The sequence below is a fragment of the Symphodus melops genome, assembly GCF_947650265.1.
Source record: "Symphodus melops genome assembly, chromosome: 13".
Classification (NCBI taxonomy): domain Eukaryota; kingdom Metazoa; phylum Chordata; class Actinopteri; order Labriformes; family Labridae; genus Symphodus; species Symphodus melops.
This window is the reverse complement of record NC_136703.1, coordinates 17,728,804-17,748,555: the sequence shown is the minus strand read 5'-3', so window position 1 is coordinate 17,748,555 and position 19,752 is coordinate 17,728,804. Positions and strand designations below refer to the sequence as shown.

At 40.1% G+C, this 19,752-nt stretch overlaps 1 protein-coding gene across 3 annotated transcripts in view; it reads right to left on the bottom strand.

The window, feature by feature from the left end:
• LOC306833564 (dedicator of cytokinesis protein 3-like) overlaps positions 1-19,752 on the bottom strand; it is a 47,780-nt gene that overhangs the window by 2,913 nt on the left and 25,115 nt on the right. Inside the window, exons 15-53 of one of the 3 annotated variants that reach the window (XM_079358894.1) lie at positions 18,163-18,287; positions 17,844-18,006; positions 17,608-17,714; positions 16,556-16,727; positions 16,369-16,466; positions 16,046-16,129; positions 15,836-15,936; positions 15,636-15,717; positions 15,239-15,409; positions 14,364-14,556; positions 14,139-14,266; positions 13,810-13,956; positions 13,603-13,701; positions 13,403-13,497; positions 13,135-13,210; positions 12,880-12,980; positions 12,726-12,784; positions 12,335-12,483; positions 12,113-12,198; positions 11,985-12,011; positions 11,768-11,863; positions 11,622-11,682; positions 11,426-11,519; positions 9,084-9,232; positions 6,780-6,866; positions 6,444-6,548; positions 5,110-5,251; positions 4,733-4,899; positions 2,868-2,954; positions 2,555-2,734; positions 2,392-2,475; positions 2,189-2,305; positions 1,846-1,970; positions 1,583-1,718; positions 1,275-1,356; positions 935-1,050; positions 645-729; positions 430-552; positions 199-281 (exon numbers count right to left, since the gene is read on the bottom strand). In XM_079358894.1, coding sequence (XP_079215020.1) covers positions 199-281; positions 430-552; positions 645-729; positions 935-1,050; positions 1,275-1,356; positions 1,583-1,718; positions 1,846-1,970; positions 2,189-2,305; positions 2,392-2,475; positions 2,555-2,734; positions 2,868-2,954; positions 4,733-4,899; positions 5,110-5,251; positions 6,444-6,548; positions 6,780-6,866; positions 9,084-9,232; positions 11,426-11,519; positions 11,622-11,682; positions 11,768-11,863; positions 11,985-12,011; positions 12,113-12,198; positions 12,335-12,483; positions 12,726-12,784; positions 12,880-12,980; positions 13,135-13,210; positions 13,403-13,497; positions 13,603-13,701; positions 13,810-13,956; positions 14,139-14,266; positions 14,364-14,556; positions 15,239-15,409; positions 15,636-15,717; positions 15,836-15,936; positions 16,046-16,129; positions 16,369-16,466; positions 16,556-16,727; positions 17,608-17,714; positions 17,844-18,006; positions 18,163-18,287 — 4,382 coding nt within the window. Of the gene's footprint in view, positions 1-198; positions 282-429; positions 553-644; positions 730-934; positions 1,051-1,274; positions 1,357-1,582; positions 1,719-1,845; positions 1,989-2,188; positions 2,306-2,391; positions 2,476-2,554; positions 2,735-2,867; positions 2,955-4,732; positions 4,900-5,109; positions 5,252-6,443; positions 6,549-6,779; positions 6,867-9,083; positions 9,233-11,425; positions 11,520-11,621; positions 11,683-11,767; positions 11,864-11,984; positions 12,012-12,112; positions 12,199-12,334; positions 12,484-12,725; positions 12,785-12,879; positions 12,981-13,134; positions 13,211-13,402; positions 13,498-13,602; positions 13,702-13,809; positions 13,957-14,138; positions 14,267-14,363; positions 14,557-15,238; positions 15,410-15,635; positions 15,718-15,835; positions 15,937-16,045; positions 16,130-16,368; positions 16,467-16,555; positions 16,728-17,607; positions 17,715-17,843; positions 18,007-18,162; positions 18,288-19,752 lie in introns of all 3 variants that reach the window. The other 2 variants (XM_079358895.1, XM_079358893.1) reach the window with 2 other exon arrangements.

Sequence of the window (19,752 nt, the reverse complement as noted above, 5' to 3'; positions counted from 1 at the left end):
AGCCATTTTTGCAGTAAAACAACTAAACACACTGTGCATTAATGATAATGTTTAGGGGGTTAAAGTTATAGCAGCCTTTTGCACAAAAACATAATGTAAGAAAACATGCTTTAAAAAAGTCTAGAAAACGGAACGTGTCAGAATTCATTTTAATTTTTTTTTATTAACATTAAATATAATTTCCTCTGATGTTTGTACCTTTCGAAGTGACCGGACAGGCAGAGCAGGAGGAGGGTCATTGTTCTGGTGGTGATATGCATCACAGTGCATCAGGAAGTGTCCTGAGAAAAGACATTCCACGATAATTATTATAATCACCGTTTTAAACAACCTTGAAAAGCCAACATGCATCTCGTAGTGTCAGGTCATATCTTGGCAAGGTGACAACTGCAGGTCAAACGTAAATCTTTGAATGTGACGTCATAGTACCTGGTGGGAAGGACCTGGGTGGGACTGGGGGCATGATCCCCCCTCCTGTAGAAGCTTGCATGTAGGACACATGCTCCCTGTTCTCTCCATCCAGACTCCAGCTGCTAGGAGTGTTAGGAAAGACTGGAGGGGGGAAAACACAAACATGTCAACAAACACACAGATGCATGTTACATACACACTATTGCAGGCATCAACCTGTCAGTGTATGTTACCTTTCTCTGGTAGGTTCATGTGAGGGTCGACACACGGCTTACAGGGGCTAACTTGCTGGAGTAAGGCACGCTGCATGTGGTTGTTCTGCAAAAAGCAACATCATGTATTATGTACGATAAAACAATTTTTTTTTGTGGCCGATTCATCTTATCTTAATCTTTGTATTTCCTTTGGATATTTTTAATGTCACGGCATATGGAGGGAAACTATTTTTGTTTCCAGGCCTGTGTTACATGGGGAATGTTTGGCACTTCAGAACAACGTTTACAGTGCTGTTGATCTGTCCCACCTGTCCGTTCTCTGCCATATTGTAGTACATGGAGTTGCTGGCTCTCTCACGGTGAGACGGCAACAGTATCATCACTTCTCTGTTGTGTTTGGCTTTATCAGGCAAGGAAGGAGACCCTGGACAAGGAAGGAAAACACATGGGGAAATGACATCTATGTATTTGTGTCTATCTACGCTGTAAAATGTTGGATTTTCAAAATATCTATCAAGCAATAAATACTGATATAATCACTTTACAGACCTCTTTGAAAGATACAGAGCTTTTGAGGTGGAGCAGTATAAAGTTATTACCACCACAGTCACCATCTCCTGTGTGTCTGTCTGCGACTGTGTTACTTACCTCTGGCACTCGAGGGAGCTGAGTTAATAATCTGGGAAGAGTTAGAGCGGATTGAACTCAGGCTGGAGGAGGAGGGGCTGGGCTGCAAAACAAAATACATTCTTAACATGACAAAACCTTCTCTTTTTAAGCACTGTCCCGTCAAAGAAAACATTATTGTTGTATTTGGTGTATCTGCTGTCAAATTCAATCTATAAGACTAATAGATTAAATAGCTCATGATTAACCTTACCCTATTCATGCACCCTGTACATTCATATCCAATTAGAATACATTCATTCAGTGCATGTTTTCATTTTTAGCCTTACCTGCATGTGTAACGCCTCCTCTGGGTGCTCCCCCATCAGACCATCCGTCATTATGACAAGGTTTCCTGCCTCGCTAGATGTGTGAGAGGACAGGGAGGAGGACGAGTGACGGATTGAACCCTGAAGGTTCAGAGGGCTGCAAGGACATTGTAAAACATATTAATCTCTATGTGCCAATAGTTGTGTGTGTGTGTGTGTGTGTGTGTGTGTGTGTGTGTGTGTGTGTGTGTGTGTGTGTGTGTGTGTGTGCGCCTGGGGCTGACCTGTGTCGGTGCATGAGGCGCACACTCTCAGGGCTCATGTGACTGTGTGAGGTGAGGATGCCTCTGGGAGAGTTGACCCCCTGGCAGCCAGCTGGGCCGAATCGATCAACACCAGGCACCCCCTGCTGGGAGCCAACCATATACTGCTCTGAATATCCACACTGCTCAGACACGCGCTAAAATACTTGGATATAAACATTGAGCCCGACTTATATCACATCATAAGGAATATGAAAACCAATTTGTTCCAAATGCAGAAATGTGCCTGTTTGCCTGCAAGGATAAGAATGCAAACAACTCCAACAGAGTAACAAGAGACTGAGTCACATGTGGGATAACTCACATGATGCAATCCCGTCCTCATCATATGGAACTGGTCCACGAGCTTCTTGTGCAGGGGCCGCATCTCTGGATGCACCAGTTTCTCATGCACAGCCAGCCCCACTCCGAGAATGTGCACCTGTTGCGTTGAATCAAAGGAAATAGTATGTGAGTCTGTTTAAACCTCCAGCTCCACATTGGATCAAATTTAGAGGTGAGTCTGACCTGCTCCTGCATCAAATCCTTCAAATGTGTGATCCTCTCCGTGTCCTCTTGATGACTGCTGATGTAGTCCTTATCGAAGAAGGCCTGTTGTAGAGGAAGAGTTGAAAGATAAACACAAATTCAATTCAAAATCTAGTTCACTCACACTCTTATTTCTCCCTACCTCCTGATATCTGGCGATGCCTCCGTTCACAGCAGCATCTATGACACCATTTAGGCACATGCTGAGCGGGTTGATGTTGCCATGATGCTGTCTGTGTTGGTACTGGCTGATCAGAGTCCGCAGCTCCTGGGTCTTATTCTCCACCACATAAATGGCATTCTCCAGAGGGCTCACCTCCACCTGGAAATATATAAATACTCCTTAAACCTGATCAATCTGTTGCAAGGCAGCTTTAGGAAACTGTCCTTGGTGTCCTTCAGGAGGCACATATGAAGTAAGAGATGATTGAGAATAAAAGGTTCGAGCTCCTCACCACTTCTCTTCTTTCCACCTCCGCCCAGCGGGAGATCCCAGGGAGAGGACGCGAGAGGATCAGAGTTGTTCTCTCAATCCAAAGACTCTGTTAACCAAGAAGGATAACAGTGTACAATCAACCACATGTGATATCAGGAATGTCCACTGGAGAGCTGACTGCATGTAGTAATAGATACAGTATATAAGCAGGCTGTGGAGAGTGCTACCTCAAAGCAGTGTCATTGTGTAGCATGTAGGTCAGTTCAGTGAAGAGTCAGTCCTGTTGTGGTTTTGTTCAAAATGTAGGTAAGTGTGTCAAAGGAAACTACAGTACAGTGTCCTGTCTGCTCCAAGTCTCCTAAGGTGGGATTGTTTATTCTTTACCACTCTAAACTGTTCTTGTAATATGAGTAAAGCAACAACAACAAAAAGATAACAAGAGCTAAAAACATTTAAAAGACAAATATAACAATAATAATAATAATACCAGTAATAATAAATAACCTGTTTATCATTACAAATAATATCTTAAAGCAGATTGCCAAATAACTTTTGTTTCCTGATTCTTAAATAAAGAAATTTTCCTTCCTTCTAGCTTTGTTTTATAGAAAATGTGTCATGAAAAAAAAGTGTTTTTTGAAGATCATTTATTAAAGGTTTGAACACAATTTAGCTACAAATAGCCTTTGATAATATGAACAAGTCCTGCATTAAATAAATTAGTAGTTCCTTGTGTCCTTTATTCTGCTGCAGTGTTCTCTTTCTTGCTTCTGCATCATGAATTTAGAAACTTTTGCTCTTGCCACATTACATCATTTTGCAGTGATTATGACTAATGCACCTGCAGTTAAGGCTGGGACTTCTGTGAGTTACAATTATAAAGGCTTCTGCAAAATGAGTCTCAAATCAAAATCACATTTTGCAAATTCAAACGAAAACACAGTCACTTCATACTTACACAGGATCTAATGAGCCTTGAAAAGTCCCAAATCCTGCACGTGTATGTATCTTTATTGACTGTGTTGTTATTTTGACGCAGCCCGGAAATGGAAGAGCCATGAAGCTCAACAACAGATTGTGACGTCACGAAAAAGACTGCATTGATAGATTTGATTTAGTTTGGACTACAATACATGTTTTATGCATCAAAGCCACCCTTGTACAGTGACTGACCTCGACATCAACTTCAACATCTTCTGCCAACATTTAAACTGTTCTTTTTTTTCACCTGAGATGTTGTGTGTGTTTCTTGCTGTCTTTGCACTTCTAAATTGATTATTTAGTGGATGAAGCTCAATGAGAAATAAGGAATGTACTTTATGCACAAATAATGGTAAAGCAAAATTTGGAATAAGTGATGATGACTGGTAATGTAAAGCTTTCTAACTTTTCCCCAAGCTTTAACTTTAACTGTTATGTATTATACAATGTACATTAAATGATAAATACTCACGCTTTAAAATCTAAAGAGTTTTTTCTCTGCATTATTTTTTCAAAGACTACCTCAGGGCTCTATTTTCAGTCCTCTGTTTTTGTCATGTTGTATTTCCCCTGTCAAACAAACTATATGTCTTCATTTAATTTGTTTCCAGTGCTATGCTGATTTTACTTAGCTGTATGTGCCGTGAACAGATAATCAAACAAAAATCATAATGTCACATTATTTCCTACTACATTCTGAGAAATAAAATGCTCATCATCACTCGATATAGGTTTTGAACCCTTGATGAGTGCTTAATAGATCAAACACTTAAAAAGGGTTTAAAATAAGAATGCTATTTTTACATTAGGTCTTACCCTCTCTTATAATGTCTATACATTTGTGAAAAACACTGAGCTATGAGATAGTAAAGGACAGGAAGGGGCATTGCTGGTTCAACATACCCTGAACTCGTTCTCCCGGTCCTTGGGCCCCTTGTGGAAAGGCCTGTCATAGTGAAAGCGGGTGACATTGTTTATGCGGTAGAAGCTCTTGATCCTCTCGGGCACACGCTCCAGCTGAGGCACTTCAGATATGTCTGACACCGGAGTCACAGCATAGATCTGCAAGTCTAGAGACCAAGTGTCAAGGAATTGACACACAAAAAGACCCCATGTTCACAAGTATGGAAGACTGGAAGACTTTCAGAGAACTTCTGCCCTCACTCTCTCCCTCTGGAGATGAACCTGAAAAATATTGGTAATTGGTCTGTACTGATCTCTTAAACGTGTAGCATTACCTTTAATAATAGTCGATTTGTAAATTGGTGTTAAAAGGATACACTGTGCGTCACTCTGCAGGATGGTGTCGTCAGGTTGGTTTGGATGCTGCATGGCGATGGCTTGTGGAAATTCCCCCAGCATTCTTTGCTGGAAGTCCTCAAGTCGTTCATAGTCATAACCACGACAAACAAACTCTTTGTTCTGCGTAAAGGAAAGAAAACAGCTGGATTTATTCAGGATTCATGGTTGGATAAGAAACTGTTAGACAACTCTGGGGCCTCATGTGGACTAGAAAGTAACAGTGATTTTTAAAAAATAGTAATAGTGACTGTTTTGAATTCGTGGTACTGTTTTGATAAATGGTGGCTGTAGAAGATCAAAAAAGAACGTGCTAATATTCCCGATTCAGTCCTGCTAAAAATATTATAAACACCTCTGCTTCCTTAAAATAATAGTAATGTATTTTTCAGCTCATTAGGGTAGCAGGAGAAGTTTAAGAAGACAGAAAAAAACTAATTCTAACTTTTCAAGTTGAATTTCACTCTCAGAGGAAACAGAGCAAATTAATCATTCATTCTGCCAGCTGCCTATTCTTAGACCAGTTGCTCACCATTTTGTCTGGAGTTCGGTGACCGATATGTAAAGTACACGTATCCTGTGGCCACACACAGCGTTATGCGAGTAAACACTGACAACATAATAAATTAGCTGAAACTCTATAGAACTCTGTAAAGCTGGTGTGCAGGCAAATTCTTTGCGTGTTCATAGTTACGAGAGACACCTTTGAATTGTCTTTTAACATAATGTTATCATAAAAATCATTATAGCCACTTCAATAACATGTATTTTGCATAATCATAACATATTTCACTCAAGTAATAATTCACTTTCTGTACGAGAAATGATGATGAGATAATGATTAGATAAACCAATAAATGTAATGAGATAGAATCTGTGATACAATTATATGAGTCAATTGGTGGACTATCTAGTAGGCAGTGCTCCAGCTATTTATACAATGTCCATGTTAATGTTAAGTTGTTATAGCTACAAGAAATGCTACTCATATTTTTTATTCTTTATTTTACCAAAACCTTTAAATCAGACAAACTAAAGTCTAAAAGCTAAAGTGCTTCCACAAACCAGGACATACAAGATCTGAAGTACTGAACATATCTAGGCTGCTTTGACTGTATTCTTCACTCCTGGTTTGTTTTACTGTAATCCATTTCTTTGAGCCAATTCTCAACGACCCATCTCTGTCCTGCACACGCTACTGTTGCTGACAGTGTCTGCTGCTGAAGCATGAAGGAGCAGTGTAGCTTTCCCCACATCGGCACAAACATAACTGTGCCAGGTCAGACGAGATGAGACTAGATTTAGTAAGTCTTACCCTGAGGAAGAAAGGAAACTTCCTGCCATAGAAGCCCATTCGGAAAAACTCTGGCTCAATCCTCTGCTGTTCAATGATGTTGTCATAGTACGCTGCTTCCATTTTCTGTCACAGAATGATGAACATGCAAAAGAGTCATGTTTAATAATGATTCAATAACACGCATTATTGAATCCTCTGAATTTCCTGATGAGTGTGGGTGTGCAAAGGTAATTTGGTAACTGTGTTTTTGTTGCTGTACACATTTAACACTGTATGTGACAAAGCTGAAATCTCACAGAAGAGGCTTGTTTGATCAAGCAGCGGAAAACAGGAAGCACGGCAGACTTTACTCACCCGTATCCAGCTGAGGCTCTGGTAATCATATAAAGTCTCATATTGGAAAGCCAATTCCCGGCAGAGAGAGATTCCATATTCCCAGCACTGCAGAGATCGAGGCAAATGAGATACAGAGAAATGATTAAAGCTCAATATTATCTTTATGATGAGGAGGAAAAAAATCACAAAGACTGTGAGAATTGAAACGAACTGAAAAAAAATTAAATGCTTAAGTTGTTTGATGTACACAAGACGCAAAAGGAAGAAAAACATAAGGTAAATGAGCCTTTTCATATTTACATTACATTCAACAAAGGAAGAAGAAAAACAATTGTATCCTCCTGTTTGTTATTAAAATCAATATTGGTGTTGAATTAACAGTTTAATTTTCTTTTCCATTAATTATTATTTACACTCGTGCTACACAAGTACTTTTCTTGAAGCCTTATATGAGGTTTCTAATAAAAAATAGCAGCTCTGCTTTTTATCCGAATCTTACTCTCAATTGAATGTTGAGGGATATATAACTATTAAGATTCATTATTCTGCATGAATTCACCTGGGTCACCAACCTACAGGCTGCTCTCTAAGCAAATATAGATTTTCATTTGTAATGTATGAACGTTAACAATGGTAACAGCAGAGGATTCCTCAGGTACAGAGCGGTTACTGATTTTATGTACGAGCTCAGCAATAAACACTGGAGATGACACACAGCTAATGAAGGGGGCAACTTTGATTTCGTTCTCGGCTACTTCCTCGGCACAGAAGGGCATGCTGTCTCCAGAGCACTGAGACAAGTTCACTAATTTAATTTTGTGGATGAATACCAGCCACTGAGGATTTATGCATGGAAGCAAATCCATTCTGAGAACACATTTGACCCTTATCAAGTAGCACTGAGATGTGGCTACATGTTTGTATGTGTATTAAATGTCATTCAAGCTTTTTTGATTCCTTTTAATATATACGTGTTCTAGCTTTTAACCAATAAGCTCTGCTTTGAAGGCCACATATTATACTCCTTTTTAACAAGTATAAATAAATCTCTGACATCTCCAAAACGTGTCTTTGAAGTTCCACGCTGAAAATCCACTCTGACCCTGTCAGGAACTGCTCTATTTCAGCCCTGCTCAGAACAGGCTGTTTATGAGCTTTAAATGTAAGTGAGCTGTGTTTGACCACACCCCTCTCTGGAAGGGGCTGTGGCCCAGGCTTTCTTGCAGCATCCCCTATTCAATAGGGCCTATTGTTTACAGAGAGAAATTAAACTCAGAGGGCAGAACAAACACATGGGAGTGTCAATCACCAGGGGGAGGGGTTACTTTCCTTTGTGATGTCATGAAGGGGAAATGCTTTGAATACAAATCTTCTGAAAAGTAGAGCAAGAGAGGATGGACTTTTCTCATCATTGGTGAGTTTGTAGACGGACTCGGGACACATAATAGTGTTAGAAAAACATGGAAAAGCGTACTCTGCATAATATTTGACTTCTAATAACCTCTTAATTCAAGATTGTTTCAGTTAGATTAATAGATTTCTGACCATCTCACATCCTCCACTCTGTGCCGGAGCTCTTATATACAGAGTGCCTGAATGTGAACTGAACCCTTTTAAGAATTCATTTCTGCCCATTTTTTTTAAAAGGTTGTTTCATGACTCTACTGTGGAAGCAGCTCAATGTGTGCAGTACTGGAGTCCAAGACACATTTCCCAAGAAGACAAATAGTGTATCATATCGCATTATATCGTATTGTATTGTGTTGTATCAGGTGGTGTCATGTCATATCTTATCCTACAGTATCTTGTATTGTATCTTATCTTTTTGTGTGGTGTTGTATTGTTCTCTATCATGTCCTCTCCTGTCATGTTATATCATTTGTACACTGTGGTATAGCTACTTTTACGAAAATACAGTTTCTCTGCACAACTCAATGAGGAAGACAATAAAATAAAACCCTAACAGAGCAAAAATGACAAAATACTTGAAAAATAGTACAAAGAGTACAAAAAAGATTCTGCTTCGTTTCTATATTAATGTAGGCTAAAGTGAACTATGTTATAAAACAGCTGTTCTGCAGGCAGAACAAATAGTCTCTAGAACCAAAACCATGAAAAAGAGAATACAAATCTGTGAAGGTTTATTTAGTATCCGATGTGTTGCACAAGCCTAAAGCTGTTCAATCAATATGAAGTTAACCTCAGGATCTTTGTACTGTGAAAGACTCAGCTGCTCATGTGGGTCAGAAATTGTATGGTTTTAATCTTAATTCACTGGCTTGAAATGGGTCAGGGGGAAACATAACAATCAAAATATCTTGCCTTGCCCTTGTTGAAGTAGTGGAGAATTTTACGACTCAGGTTCTCCTTGCGCTGCCACTCGCTCTGACAGGGGTAGTGGAGGAAATCCCTGAGGGGCCTGTCCTCCCACTGCAGCAGCTCCCAATACAGCAGCAGGGTGAACGCTGCCTCTGTTTCAGAGGGCAGCAGAACAAAAGTCATCAGAAAAAAAACAGTATTACCATGTTATAGTGCTCTCTAGTAATGCTACAGATGTTGACCCATGTGTCTGGCCCGAGTGGTGAACTGATAGCTTCCACATAATTTGGTCTTAAACTCTGTGAACAGATGGCGAACGACACAAAGCGCAGTCAGTGGCACAAGTTGCCCTGAGCACGGTGTTGATGTTTCGGCATATCATTAGGAAGAGCAAAGATCACCTGCACAGTTGAAATCACATCAGCTCTTCTCATAGTCAGCATGTGACACTTTTCTTAAAAGCTCAAAAGAAAATCATGACTCTGGAAACAACGCATACATTTTTAAACGCATAGCGTGGACAGGAAGGTGCAGAAAAATCCAGTTTCTAATTCCACATCAGTTTGGGATATTTGCTTTACTTTTTTATTTAGTTTGTTTGTTTCTTTGTATTGTTAAGTAGAAAGAGATTTATGTGGGAGTGGGACTTAGTAGATGAAATGGGTGCTTAAAATGGTTTTGGTTAATGTTGGGTGCATTAAATCAAGTCTCAAAGAGAAAATTAAATGAAGAGACAACATTTAAATGCTTCCCTTGTTTTACACTGAGAGCCTCTCAATCTAGGTGAATTGGCTTTTTTCTTGAATTTGTGTCACAATAAATGAAGCATCTTTTGGTGTTTGAGTACAACTGTGATGAAACATGTATCAAAGGAATTCAACTTTTACTTAACATTTTTAAAAAAAAACATTTTATAAATTATTTTTAAAGAAACATAACAAATGAATCAATAATGAAAATACATTTTAATTGTAGACATGAAATAAAGAGATCAATGCATTTGTTCAAAGTACAGATTAAAAGATAAATGATGCCCTTTCTGAAGAAGAAACCATGTCTGGGAAGATGATGTTTTTTTTGTAAGCATACAATGATTCACACGCTGCAAAACGTGTGCAATCACAGCTCTGCAGAACACTGAAATGTGTTTCAGTTATTCGGCCACCTGCCTGTTGGTTGTTTTATGAAAGTAATGAAAAAGGTGGCATTTAATGAGTCATATTTGGATACATTTACATGCCCACAATAAAGCCGCCGCTGCCAATAATGTGACTAAAGCAACACTTAAGCCATTAACACAATTACATAAACTGACATCCCTTGATTTCCTGTTTACATGATTGCGTGTTGCCTTACCAGTTCAGTTGAACATTTAATGTAACCCCTCTGCCAATAACAAATTTAGCCTTTTTAGACTTTTAAAACTTAATGGAACATTTATATTAATGCCCAAATCACAAAAATCACAGGAAGGGTTTGTTTCTAGGTTTACACTCACAAATGAAACCTCGACTCAGAGTGAAGGTGGGTGGAGCTAGGCTGTGAAGAATAGGAGGTCATCCGCTTTAATATATTAATAAGAATCCTAAAGATTAATGTGAAAATGTGTGTTGCTCTTATAGTAGCAGAGGGAGAAACAAGCACAGTCTGCAAGCGCCCACACGGTCCTCACGCTGCAGAGAAACCAGATTATTGCCAGGCAAAATTCCCCTGCGTGGTGCTGTGAAAGCATGTCCGACAGAGAATAGCATGGGTCCAGACTACTTTAATGTGTGGGTGCTAAAAGGCCGAAAAAGTTGTAAGTTATTCAGCCACTTATCACCTATTTTTTTTAATGTTGTTGTGACGATTTTTTCCAACTCAGATTCAAAATGAAAGTTTAAATTCATACCAGCGTCTCTTTCAAACTGGATCAACAAAGGAGAGAGAAGTATCATCTGACTATACCTTTACAAAACGGTGAACAATTATCTGTTGAATGTCAAACCACCTGTGTGGGTGGGCCTTTGGTATGCAAGGCTTTTAACTCACAGAAATACAGCCTGAAATAGGTCTGTTTCTTAAATGCAGCCACAGCTTTCCCTTACTGCACCTGTTCCAATTCTTCTCCAGGCTCCCTGTAGTAGAATTAATAAAAGTTGTTCGAGGAGACAGGACATGCAGTGTGAGGGAAAAAGCACAACAAAAACCTGGCGCTTCTCAGCTACAATCCAAAATGTGGTAAAGTCTGGCTTTATCAAAACTACAAAACCTGCAATCACTGAACCATGCGAGAATATGTGTGAGTGGAAAAACAAACCAAAAACATCTGCCTAAACTGATAATAGCATACTGTAGTGTGTTACCTGTGAAGTCCTCTGCTTGGAGATGCAGGTCACACAGTTTGTGGATGTAACGGATGTACATGTCCTCCTTGTTGACCTCTGATTTGTAGAAGTTCTATGATTGATTTTGAAAGAAGAATAGTTGAAATGCACATTTCAAGTTGGAACATTTGTTTTAAATGGTTTCCAAAAATCCACAGGATCATGAATGTCTCACCATAAGGTTGACTGAACCACTAATTTTCTTGTTCTCTATCTCGTCTCCTTTCATGCAGTCCCTTCACATGAAAAGAATAAATGTCTCTGATTAGAATGCTGTGATTAAAACCATTAGGGCTATTTGTGTGTCTTCTTCTCTAATACCTGTAATCCAACAATCTCTCAACAAGTCTTGTGACTGAGGTGACAAAAGAGATCCCTGTCTCTCTCCAGGTCTCCTGCTCAATCTTCTCCAGCAAGCTACACAGAAAAAAAAAAAAAAAAAAACAGTCAGAAGTTTAATTTAAAGGTGACAAGTATGAGGCGTTATGTATTTATCAAAGTGTGTCATAGTCTAAACTGTGAGGGCATTACACCTCACCTTGGATAAGGACCAAACAGCTGAGTCCTGTGATGACAACAGAGAAGAATGTTCGGTAAAATACAACATGAGCAGCATCATTCTGAGTATCACTTCACACGCTCACTAAACAAGAGTTTGGTGCTTACAAAAGGCTGAAGAGCTCTCTGTGATTATCATCGCCTTTCCCATCCGACACCATGCTGTCAAGCTTATCCATCAGCTCTGCTTCCACCTACACACACACACACACACACACACATTAAGCCAAATCATTTTGGTGCTTTGAGAGCCAAAAGCTGTCCAAATTATTCACAAAAACAGCCGCAGCACACAATCTGCAAATCATTACAAAATAATGTCATAATGACCTGTTTGAAGTTGCCGTTTTTTCTCTGCTCCCAATCCATCATGTCATGGAAAATGGGGATCATTATATTTCGAACCTCAGTCTGAGGCACCAGGGTGACGCCAAGGAAAGGTCCCATCATACCCGGGATAAAGTGGGGCTTGTTGTCGCCTACACACAAACACATAGACGGGATCATTGATGTTGTATTTTCAATGCTGATGTAAAAGCAGGTGACGTCTCCTGGCATTTTTCTCCCTCTCTTTTGTTTTATTTGGTTTGGGTTACGAATCCATCTACGTTAATGTGATCAAATGATTGGAAACGTAAAAAACAGAAACACAATTCTGAATTCACGAATGGTGCTTCACTGCAATAGGTTTGCTCTTTATGTATGAAGATTTCCGACGCACCTAATTTTTGCCACATGCTGAAAAGCTCATAAGCCATCATCACTCTCATATCGCCACACCTAGAAAGAAAAGATTACAAAGTACAGTAAGTTTGTCAAGTCATCAACATGAGTGTGAGTAAATTACGCAGGACTAATAAACGGCAGCGTCTTACTTATCGAGGACTTTCTTTTTCTTAGCTGGACCAATCGCCTCCAGCTGCAGACTGGGCTGGTTGATGTACAGAACAGTGAGGCTGAAAAAGGAGTTCCACACCTACATACACGACAAAGACAACGATAATTAAAATGAAATGTAAAAAAAACCTAATGATTTAAGAAGTCGCATTATAGAGATGAATCTCAAATGTGCAGGTTTCCTGGTGTACTGTGTTTCCTAAATGGGAAAGCGCTGCTCTTCAGAAACACACCTTAAAATCAAAGTCGGCCTCTGAGAAGTTCTTGTGCAGGGCTGGAGACAGGAACTGTGTTGTCACTACGATGATACTGCAGAAAGCAAACATTACACTGTCAGCTTACCAAACAAGGTAGGTGCCAAAAATAGATAAAAAGATTTGCAACACAAGCATCACCTTCAGAGCAGGATTATCTGGAGAGGGTCTGATCTAATGGTTGGCTCTATTCCCTTACCGTCTCTGGGACAAAGACTACATGACAGAAATGTAAAAGCAGACTCACTGACTCGTTAGAAGCCTCATGACACTCCAGTCCCGGGGAAAGATAGTCAGTTTCATTAGATTGCGGAACACGCAGAAGATCTTCAACAGGAACTCCTGCCGAGGAATATATTAAGAAAGCGATGCAGTTAAGGTATGTAGTGAGCAGGCTGCTGCAAAATGCTGCAATCGTGCTCATCTCTGTGACTCAGCGTCTCCCACCTTCAGCTCCTCCTTGCTGTGGAAGTTATTGAGTAGATGGTGAAAGTGGATCTCTGTCATTTGCCGCAGCAGAGAAAGAAGACAGGACACATACTCCCCCTGCACGATGGAAAATGACAAATGTGGGCAAATGTATTTTAAAGGTTAATCGACTCGAAATATTCACTTAATCCCACCTGTTTTTAATTCACGTCAAAGGAAGCTTACTGTTATCTCAGCAGTGCACTGTGGACAGCGTTGTCCTCTGGACGTCTCCACAGAGTGGGACTTGCTCATGATGGACAGCAGAGTCTGCAGCAGCACATCCAGAAGGCTCTCCACCATCATCTCCACTTCCTCCTGAACAGAAGACTCCTGACACACACACACACACACACAGGGCGAGGGAGAAAGATGTAGAAAAACACAGATTTAACAACAAAGACGGGGACATGCTCCAGCTGCATTTCCAATGACTTCCAATGAACTTGAATCTGTAATCCCAGTGGATATGCAGTCATAGATGTAGCGCATGCATAAGTATTCAAGAAGTCTACCATTGAGCTCGTCTTAATTATGGAGAAGATGCTGCTAAGAATCCCAGAGCAGATAAGCAGCTCCCTCTGCTGGCGTAGATGTAGGTGGATGTGATGCAGGACCACCGGTAGCAGAATACTACGAGACTCTGCGAGAAAAAGAAAGAACACACGTTTGTCTAGAATGTGTCCTTCGTTATCTGCAGAGAGAGAAAATGGGCAATAACACCTTCTTTTTTGTCTCACCAGGGAAGAAGAAGAGGCGGCTCTCAACTGTTCGAGCAATAGACTGCAGTTTGACGACATCCATAGACTGGCCAATGTCCACAGTGCTAGGCATGCTCCCTAGGGTGCCCCTGACATATTCAGCAACCTCCTGAACAGTGAACATCTGCAGCAGCTCATCAAAGATATCAGGGAAGCTGTTCAACAGTGCCGCCTGTGGGGAGAAACAAAGGACACGGTTTGTGATCCACATACAGAATATCACGTTTTAGAGAAGCTCCACTTACATTATGAACAAGCTTCAAATTCAGTACTGCTCATTACTGAGACTAAACTAAATAGTTTAGTCTCATGAGAAGACTTCTTCTCATCTTCTGAGAGACGCAACAAGATTTTCATGCTTTTTATCCCTTTTCTCAACCGTAATCTCTATTTCCCCTTGTTAAGCCTTAAAAAAATTTGCCCAGTAGCTGCAGCTAAAGCACTGGCTGCAAATCAGTTACTTAACAAAACATCATCCTGTTTGAGCAGTCTGGTGGACGCACAGACTCTGCTGCATTGTGGAACCAACACAAGGGGGCACTGTGACTTACGGTGATGGATGAGAGCCCCACAGCATGACCACAGAAAGGCATGCAGCTGATCACACACCTAAACTGTCCAAGAGCAAGCCAAAGATGGGGCAATAGTGGGGATAAAGGTTTGAAACACCAGTTAAGAATGGACAAAATGAAAAGTGACAAAAGAGAAGAATGAAACGAAAAAAGGAAAATTAATAAATGACCTATGATTGCAAACCTAGAGGATGAGTTGAACAGAAAGCAAAAGCATCTTCAAAAAAAGATAAAATGAGACAAACTCTGCATCTGTTTGTTATGGGGCGAGAACTGTCTGACCTGTGTGAACACCAGGTTCTCTGAGCTGCGGCTGTCCAGGCTCAGCACGAAGCGGATCGACTGGAAGAGCTCTTGGATGCTTGCTCTAAACTGCTCCTCCTCCATCCCGCAGGTGGCTCTCGAGTACAGGATACGGGATTGGACGATGAACTTGAACAGGTACTCTAGAGCCTAAAGAGTTAGTTCACAGAAAGCAGAGAGAGAAACATACAGTCAGTTAAAAAACACTAGAGTTCTGTGCTACCATTTTCTTTATGTGAATTAGGAATGAGCCCTGAAAGGATTTGAAGTCCATCATCATTTAATAAAAAATCAATATTTATTTAAAAACGTTTCAAATGTCAGATCTTGTAACCAGAAACCTACATCTATCTTATATATCTTTGTAATACTTCACCCTCATAGCTTCCTGGATGTGGTCTTGTCGTACGACCTCAGCCGAGCGGTCCATATACCACTTAAGACATCGAATCAGCTCTCTGCGAGTTTGAAATGACGAGAGTCAATATCAAGAGCAACCTTGGAGGTATGTCATAAGGACTTCAAACATATTTCTTCATATTTTCAGTGAAAAGAATTTAGTAAATGTAGTTGTACTTGTAAGCCAAAGCTCCAGCAAAGTGGTTTTGGATGTAGGCGTCCATGACAGGTCTGAAGTGGTAGAAACGGCTGTCCCTGAGCAGGTTAATGATGAACACCTAAAACACATAATAGATGTGATAAATATATGATATGCTAATTTACAATGCTTAAAGGCACGAATAAATCATACAGTAGAGTAAAGCTTGGCTTATTTGATATTCCTACCAGTGACTGGAAAACCAACGGCCCGTATTTATCTGTGTTGTCATCTAAAAGACAGAAAAGCGTATCCAGGACATCTCGCAGGAACTGTGAGAAGAAAAATGAAAAACAACACTCAGTGGCACCATCACATGAAAGCATCCGGGAAACTAAAATAGAAACAAAGGGTAGCCCCTTCATCCAAAAAAACAAGGTTTTATCTTAAAATGAGACTTCTGAACAGTATTTTACATTACAGTATTTCACATAACGACATCAGTTTTTTTTTTTTAACTTTATTTCTGCTGTGATTTTTAGACAAAGATAAATAATGTAACGTCAGTGACCTTGACAATCTCCTCTCCGCTAATTTGACGTAATCGACCGAGGATATCCAACACCCTGTCTGGGTGGGCCTTCCAGTTTAGAAGAGCTAGAAGGTCCACTGAAAACAGGATAACACCAAAAAGAGTTATATTGAGTGGAACAAAAGGTAAAAGAATATAAAGAAAGGCATGTTTACTGTTAGATTACCATTCTGGGTGAGTTTGGTTGAGCAGAGTATTGTGGAGACCCAGAACGTTTCTTTGGGGCTTCTCTGGAAGGGCAGGTTGGCCGGCAGGTTTGGACAGCTGTTGAAGTCCTCTTTACAGCAGGGCAGACTCAGGTACAGGCCCTGGTTACTGAAGGTGGCATTTTCATCACACTGTGGAATGGATAGAAGAAGGGAGAAAGAGGATTTACTGAGGTTTGGAAGGAGTTTAGTCAAGGAACAATGGCACCACAGCATCTTTTTCATGGGACAGACAGTTGGGGTTCTTGTCTTGTTAGCTTCTTTATCTAGCATCATTGAAAGGGGGTCATGATGGGGTGTTCCTACTCTGTTTCCTGCCAATAAACGAAGGAATGATACTGCGTTAGCGTTTTAGAATAGGGAAATCCTACTTTGAGTGTCTTTCTGGCTTCATAACAAACAATGTTTTACGCTAATGCTAATGCTGCCAAACAAGAAACGTAAGGATAATACTTTAGCATACTAAAAAATTATACTGTAATGACAGGTAAACATATCTGTATACATCCAAAAGTGGTGACAGCAATGACATAATGACGCAAGTAAAATGACCTGGCTTAAAATATACAATATTGATTCAACAAATCTCAAAGCAGTATGTCAAAGCTAACATGCCTTTTGAAGGCCTTGGTTCTTAATGCACAATTAGACTGTTTTTTATAGAAAGTGTCTTATCTCCATGCTTTGAAGGTTCCTCTTGTTATAATCAAATCACTTAAGACACATGACCAAATTATGTTGACAACACAAAAATGCCAGTTAAAGCCTAAAGACAGAGCTCTTTTGGTACAGTTGAGTCATTTGGGGCATCCCAATTATTAGTGTAACTACTACTGTACATGTTTTGTGAGGAAAGTAGACAAAGTGGATGTTGGGTTTCTTCGATCTTTGAGTGCTAAAAAGAGATATTATCTTTACATAATCATTTTCAACATTTGTATTGCAGCATGATTTGTTTCTTTGAGGAATTGCACTTTACATCTAAAAATGTACGTGTCAAACATGCACATACCTTGTAAACATAAAGCTCATGGCTCTCATCTGACAGTGTTGTCCCATCTTCCCTCATCAGAGGAGTGAAGGCAAAACCAAACAGTTTTTTCTCTCCTTTGTCTTTAGCTGAAAGGAAGCACATCATGCATCATCAGACTGCATCCACACAGGCCCAATTCAGACTCTGATCCAAATGTGTCCTAATAAACTCATGCACCGAAGGATGACTGTCCCTTGGGTGCATAACTGACTCACTGGAGCAGTGTCTGAACTCAAAGCGTAGGTGAGACCCCCTGAAACGATCTATCGGAATGGGCAGTTTGACCATCTCACTCCAGCGAGGGCTGTTGTTGTGGTAGAGGACAAAGGAGCGATATTCACTTGTGTTGGGCTCCCCGCTGCCCAAACTGATGCAGTCCTGAGAACAGAGAATCAGCATGGAAGATTTACTTACACCTTGACTGAAGAATCAAATTCATGTGTAGATATATTGGGTCAAGGGTACAGTCATTATGACCCATATTTTAATGATATGGGTCACAATAAATCATGTGCTTCTGTGTAATACTCATACTTTAAGTGTGTCCCCGTCGGCATAGAGTACATAGAGTGTGACTTCGATGTTCTTCTGGACGCTTTTGCCGCCCCTCTCAAACTCCCCTCGCTCCAGGGTCAGGTACAGGTCATTGCGTGTGTCACCTATGACAATAACACAAGATAAATTTTAGTCTATGGGAAACATTTGAGGACTTTATTAGAAGTGGTTTAGATGTCTTGATGAATAAAAATACAGCGATATGCAGATGATATACTATTATCCCCCAAAAAAGTAGGATGCAGAGCCTGGATGTTTTAAGAAGAATAAGACGTGTATACAGGCCTTAGAGACAGCTCCACATTGCTTTAATTACTTGCCAAGGGCATGATGGAAATGAAAGTCCTATCTCTGGGTTTCCCTTTATGCCAAGCCCAACTTCACATTTTTTCGGGTATATTTATGCATCTATATGCATATATTTATGCATCTATATGCATCTGCTTGTTTTTTTTTGTTTTGCTTTTCTGTTACACTGATTGGGGCTTAGGCCAGGCCTTAGGAAAGTTTTACAATAAAAAAACAAAACCCTACATAAAGGCTTAAAATTGACCTTGTGTGCAATTGGAGGTGTCCTGTTGATATTTAAACTAAAAACTGTAGTACTTGGGGTTTATGTTGATCTGTCAACTGCAATACCTCAAGCAGCAACTGCCTGAACGATCTCTTAATCCAGATCTTTTGTTACATTTATAATGTGGATAGAGAAATAGGGTTCCTAGATTTCTGTTGCCCACTCCTTATCTCTGCTTTGGTCTGGAAACTGAAGTTTAAATTAGCAATCATTAGCAGAGCATTCACACATTTTGTTTTTTTTACGAAACTGTCTGCAGCAAAACGACTTTCTGGAGAATGTCGGTGCTATGCTTTGACAATGCATAAAAAAATTATCTTATTCTGAAGCAACATTTGTTCATATAAGTCAAAGAAAGTTGGAGGAGTACAACGCTACATCTGCACTCTTTTAAGGTTGACACACTAACTAGGACGTCATGAGTGAAATCATAGCCCTGAAGCACTATTTTGGCCTCTCAAGACTGAATGACCACCACAACAGGACAAGTGCATCACAGAAATCCTCAATCTATGACAAGAACTATGTCCCCTGTCTCTGCAATGTAAACAAGTTATAATGTAAACGTCAACCTCTGTTGCACGGATGAACATAGCGGTCAACATAAATTAAGCTGCTGTGCGGACTAAGACGTGTACCACAAGACATTGTTCTAGTCAATGAAAAGTGACCCCGCTGAGTTGTGATACACTGTAGCTTATGACTGCCTCAGCACCTTTTGCGAGGTCAGTCTTTAATGAAATAAATATCAGTGGCTACAGTGGAGGAAGATATTGCAGTTATTTATAAAATCAGATTATAGTTATTTATATCAAAGTCATTTCCTCGGGGACAGATGAGTCACAAGAGTTGATATTGGGAGGTATTTCAGGCTAACTGGAAAGGAGCTGGAGTGGAAAGCAAAGAGAGGAGGAAAGTGAAGATAAAGGAGGAGAGGAGGGTAAAGGACAGAGGAAAGGAGGGGAGGAGAACAGTGAGAGGATGGAAAAGAAAAG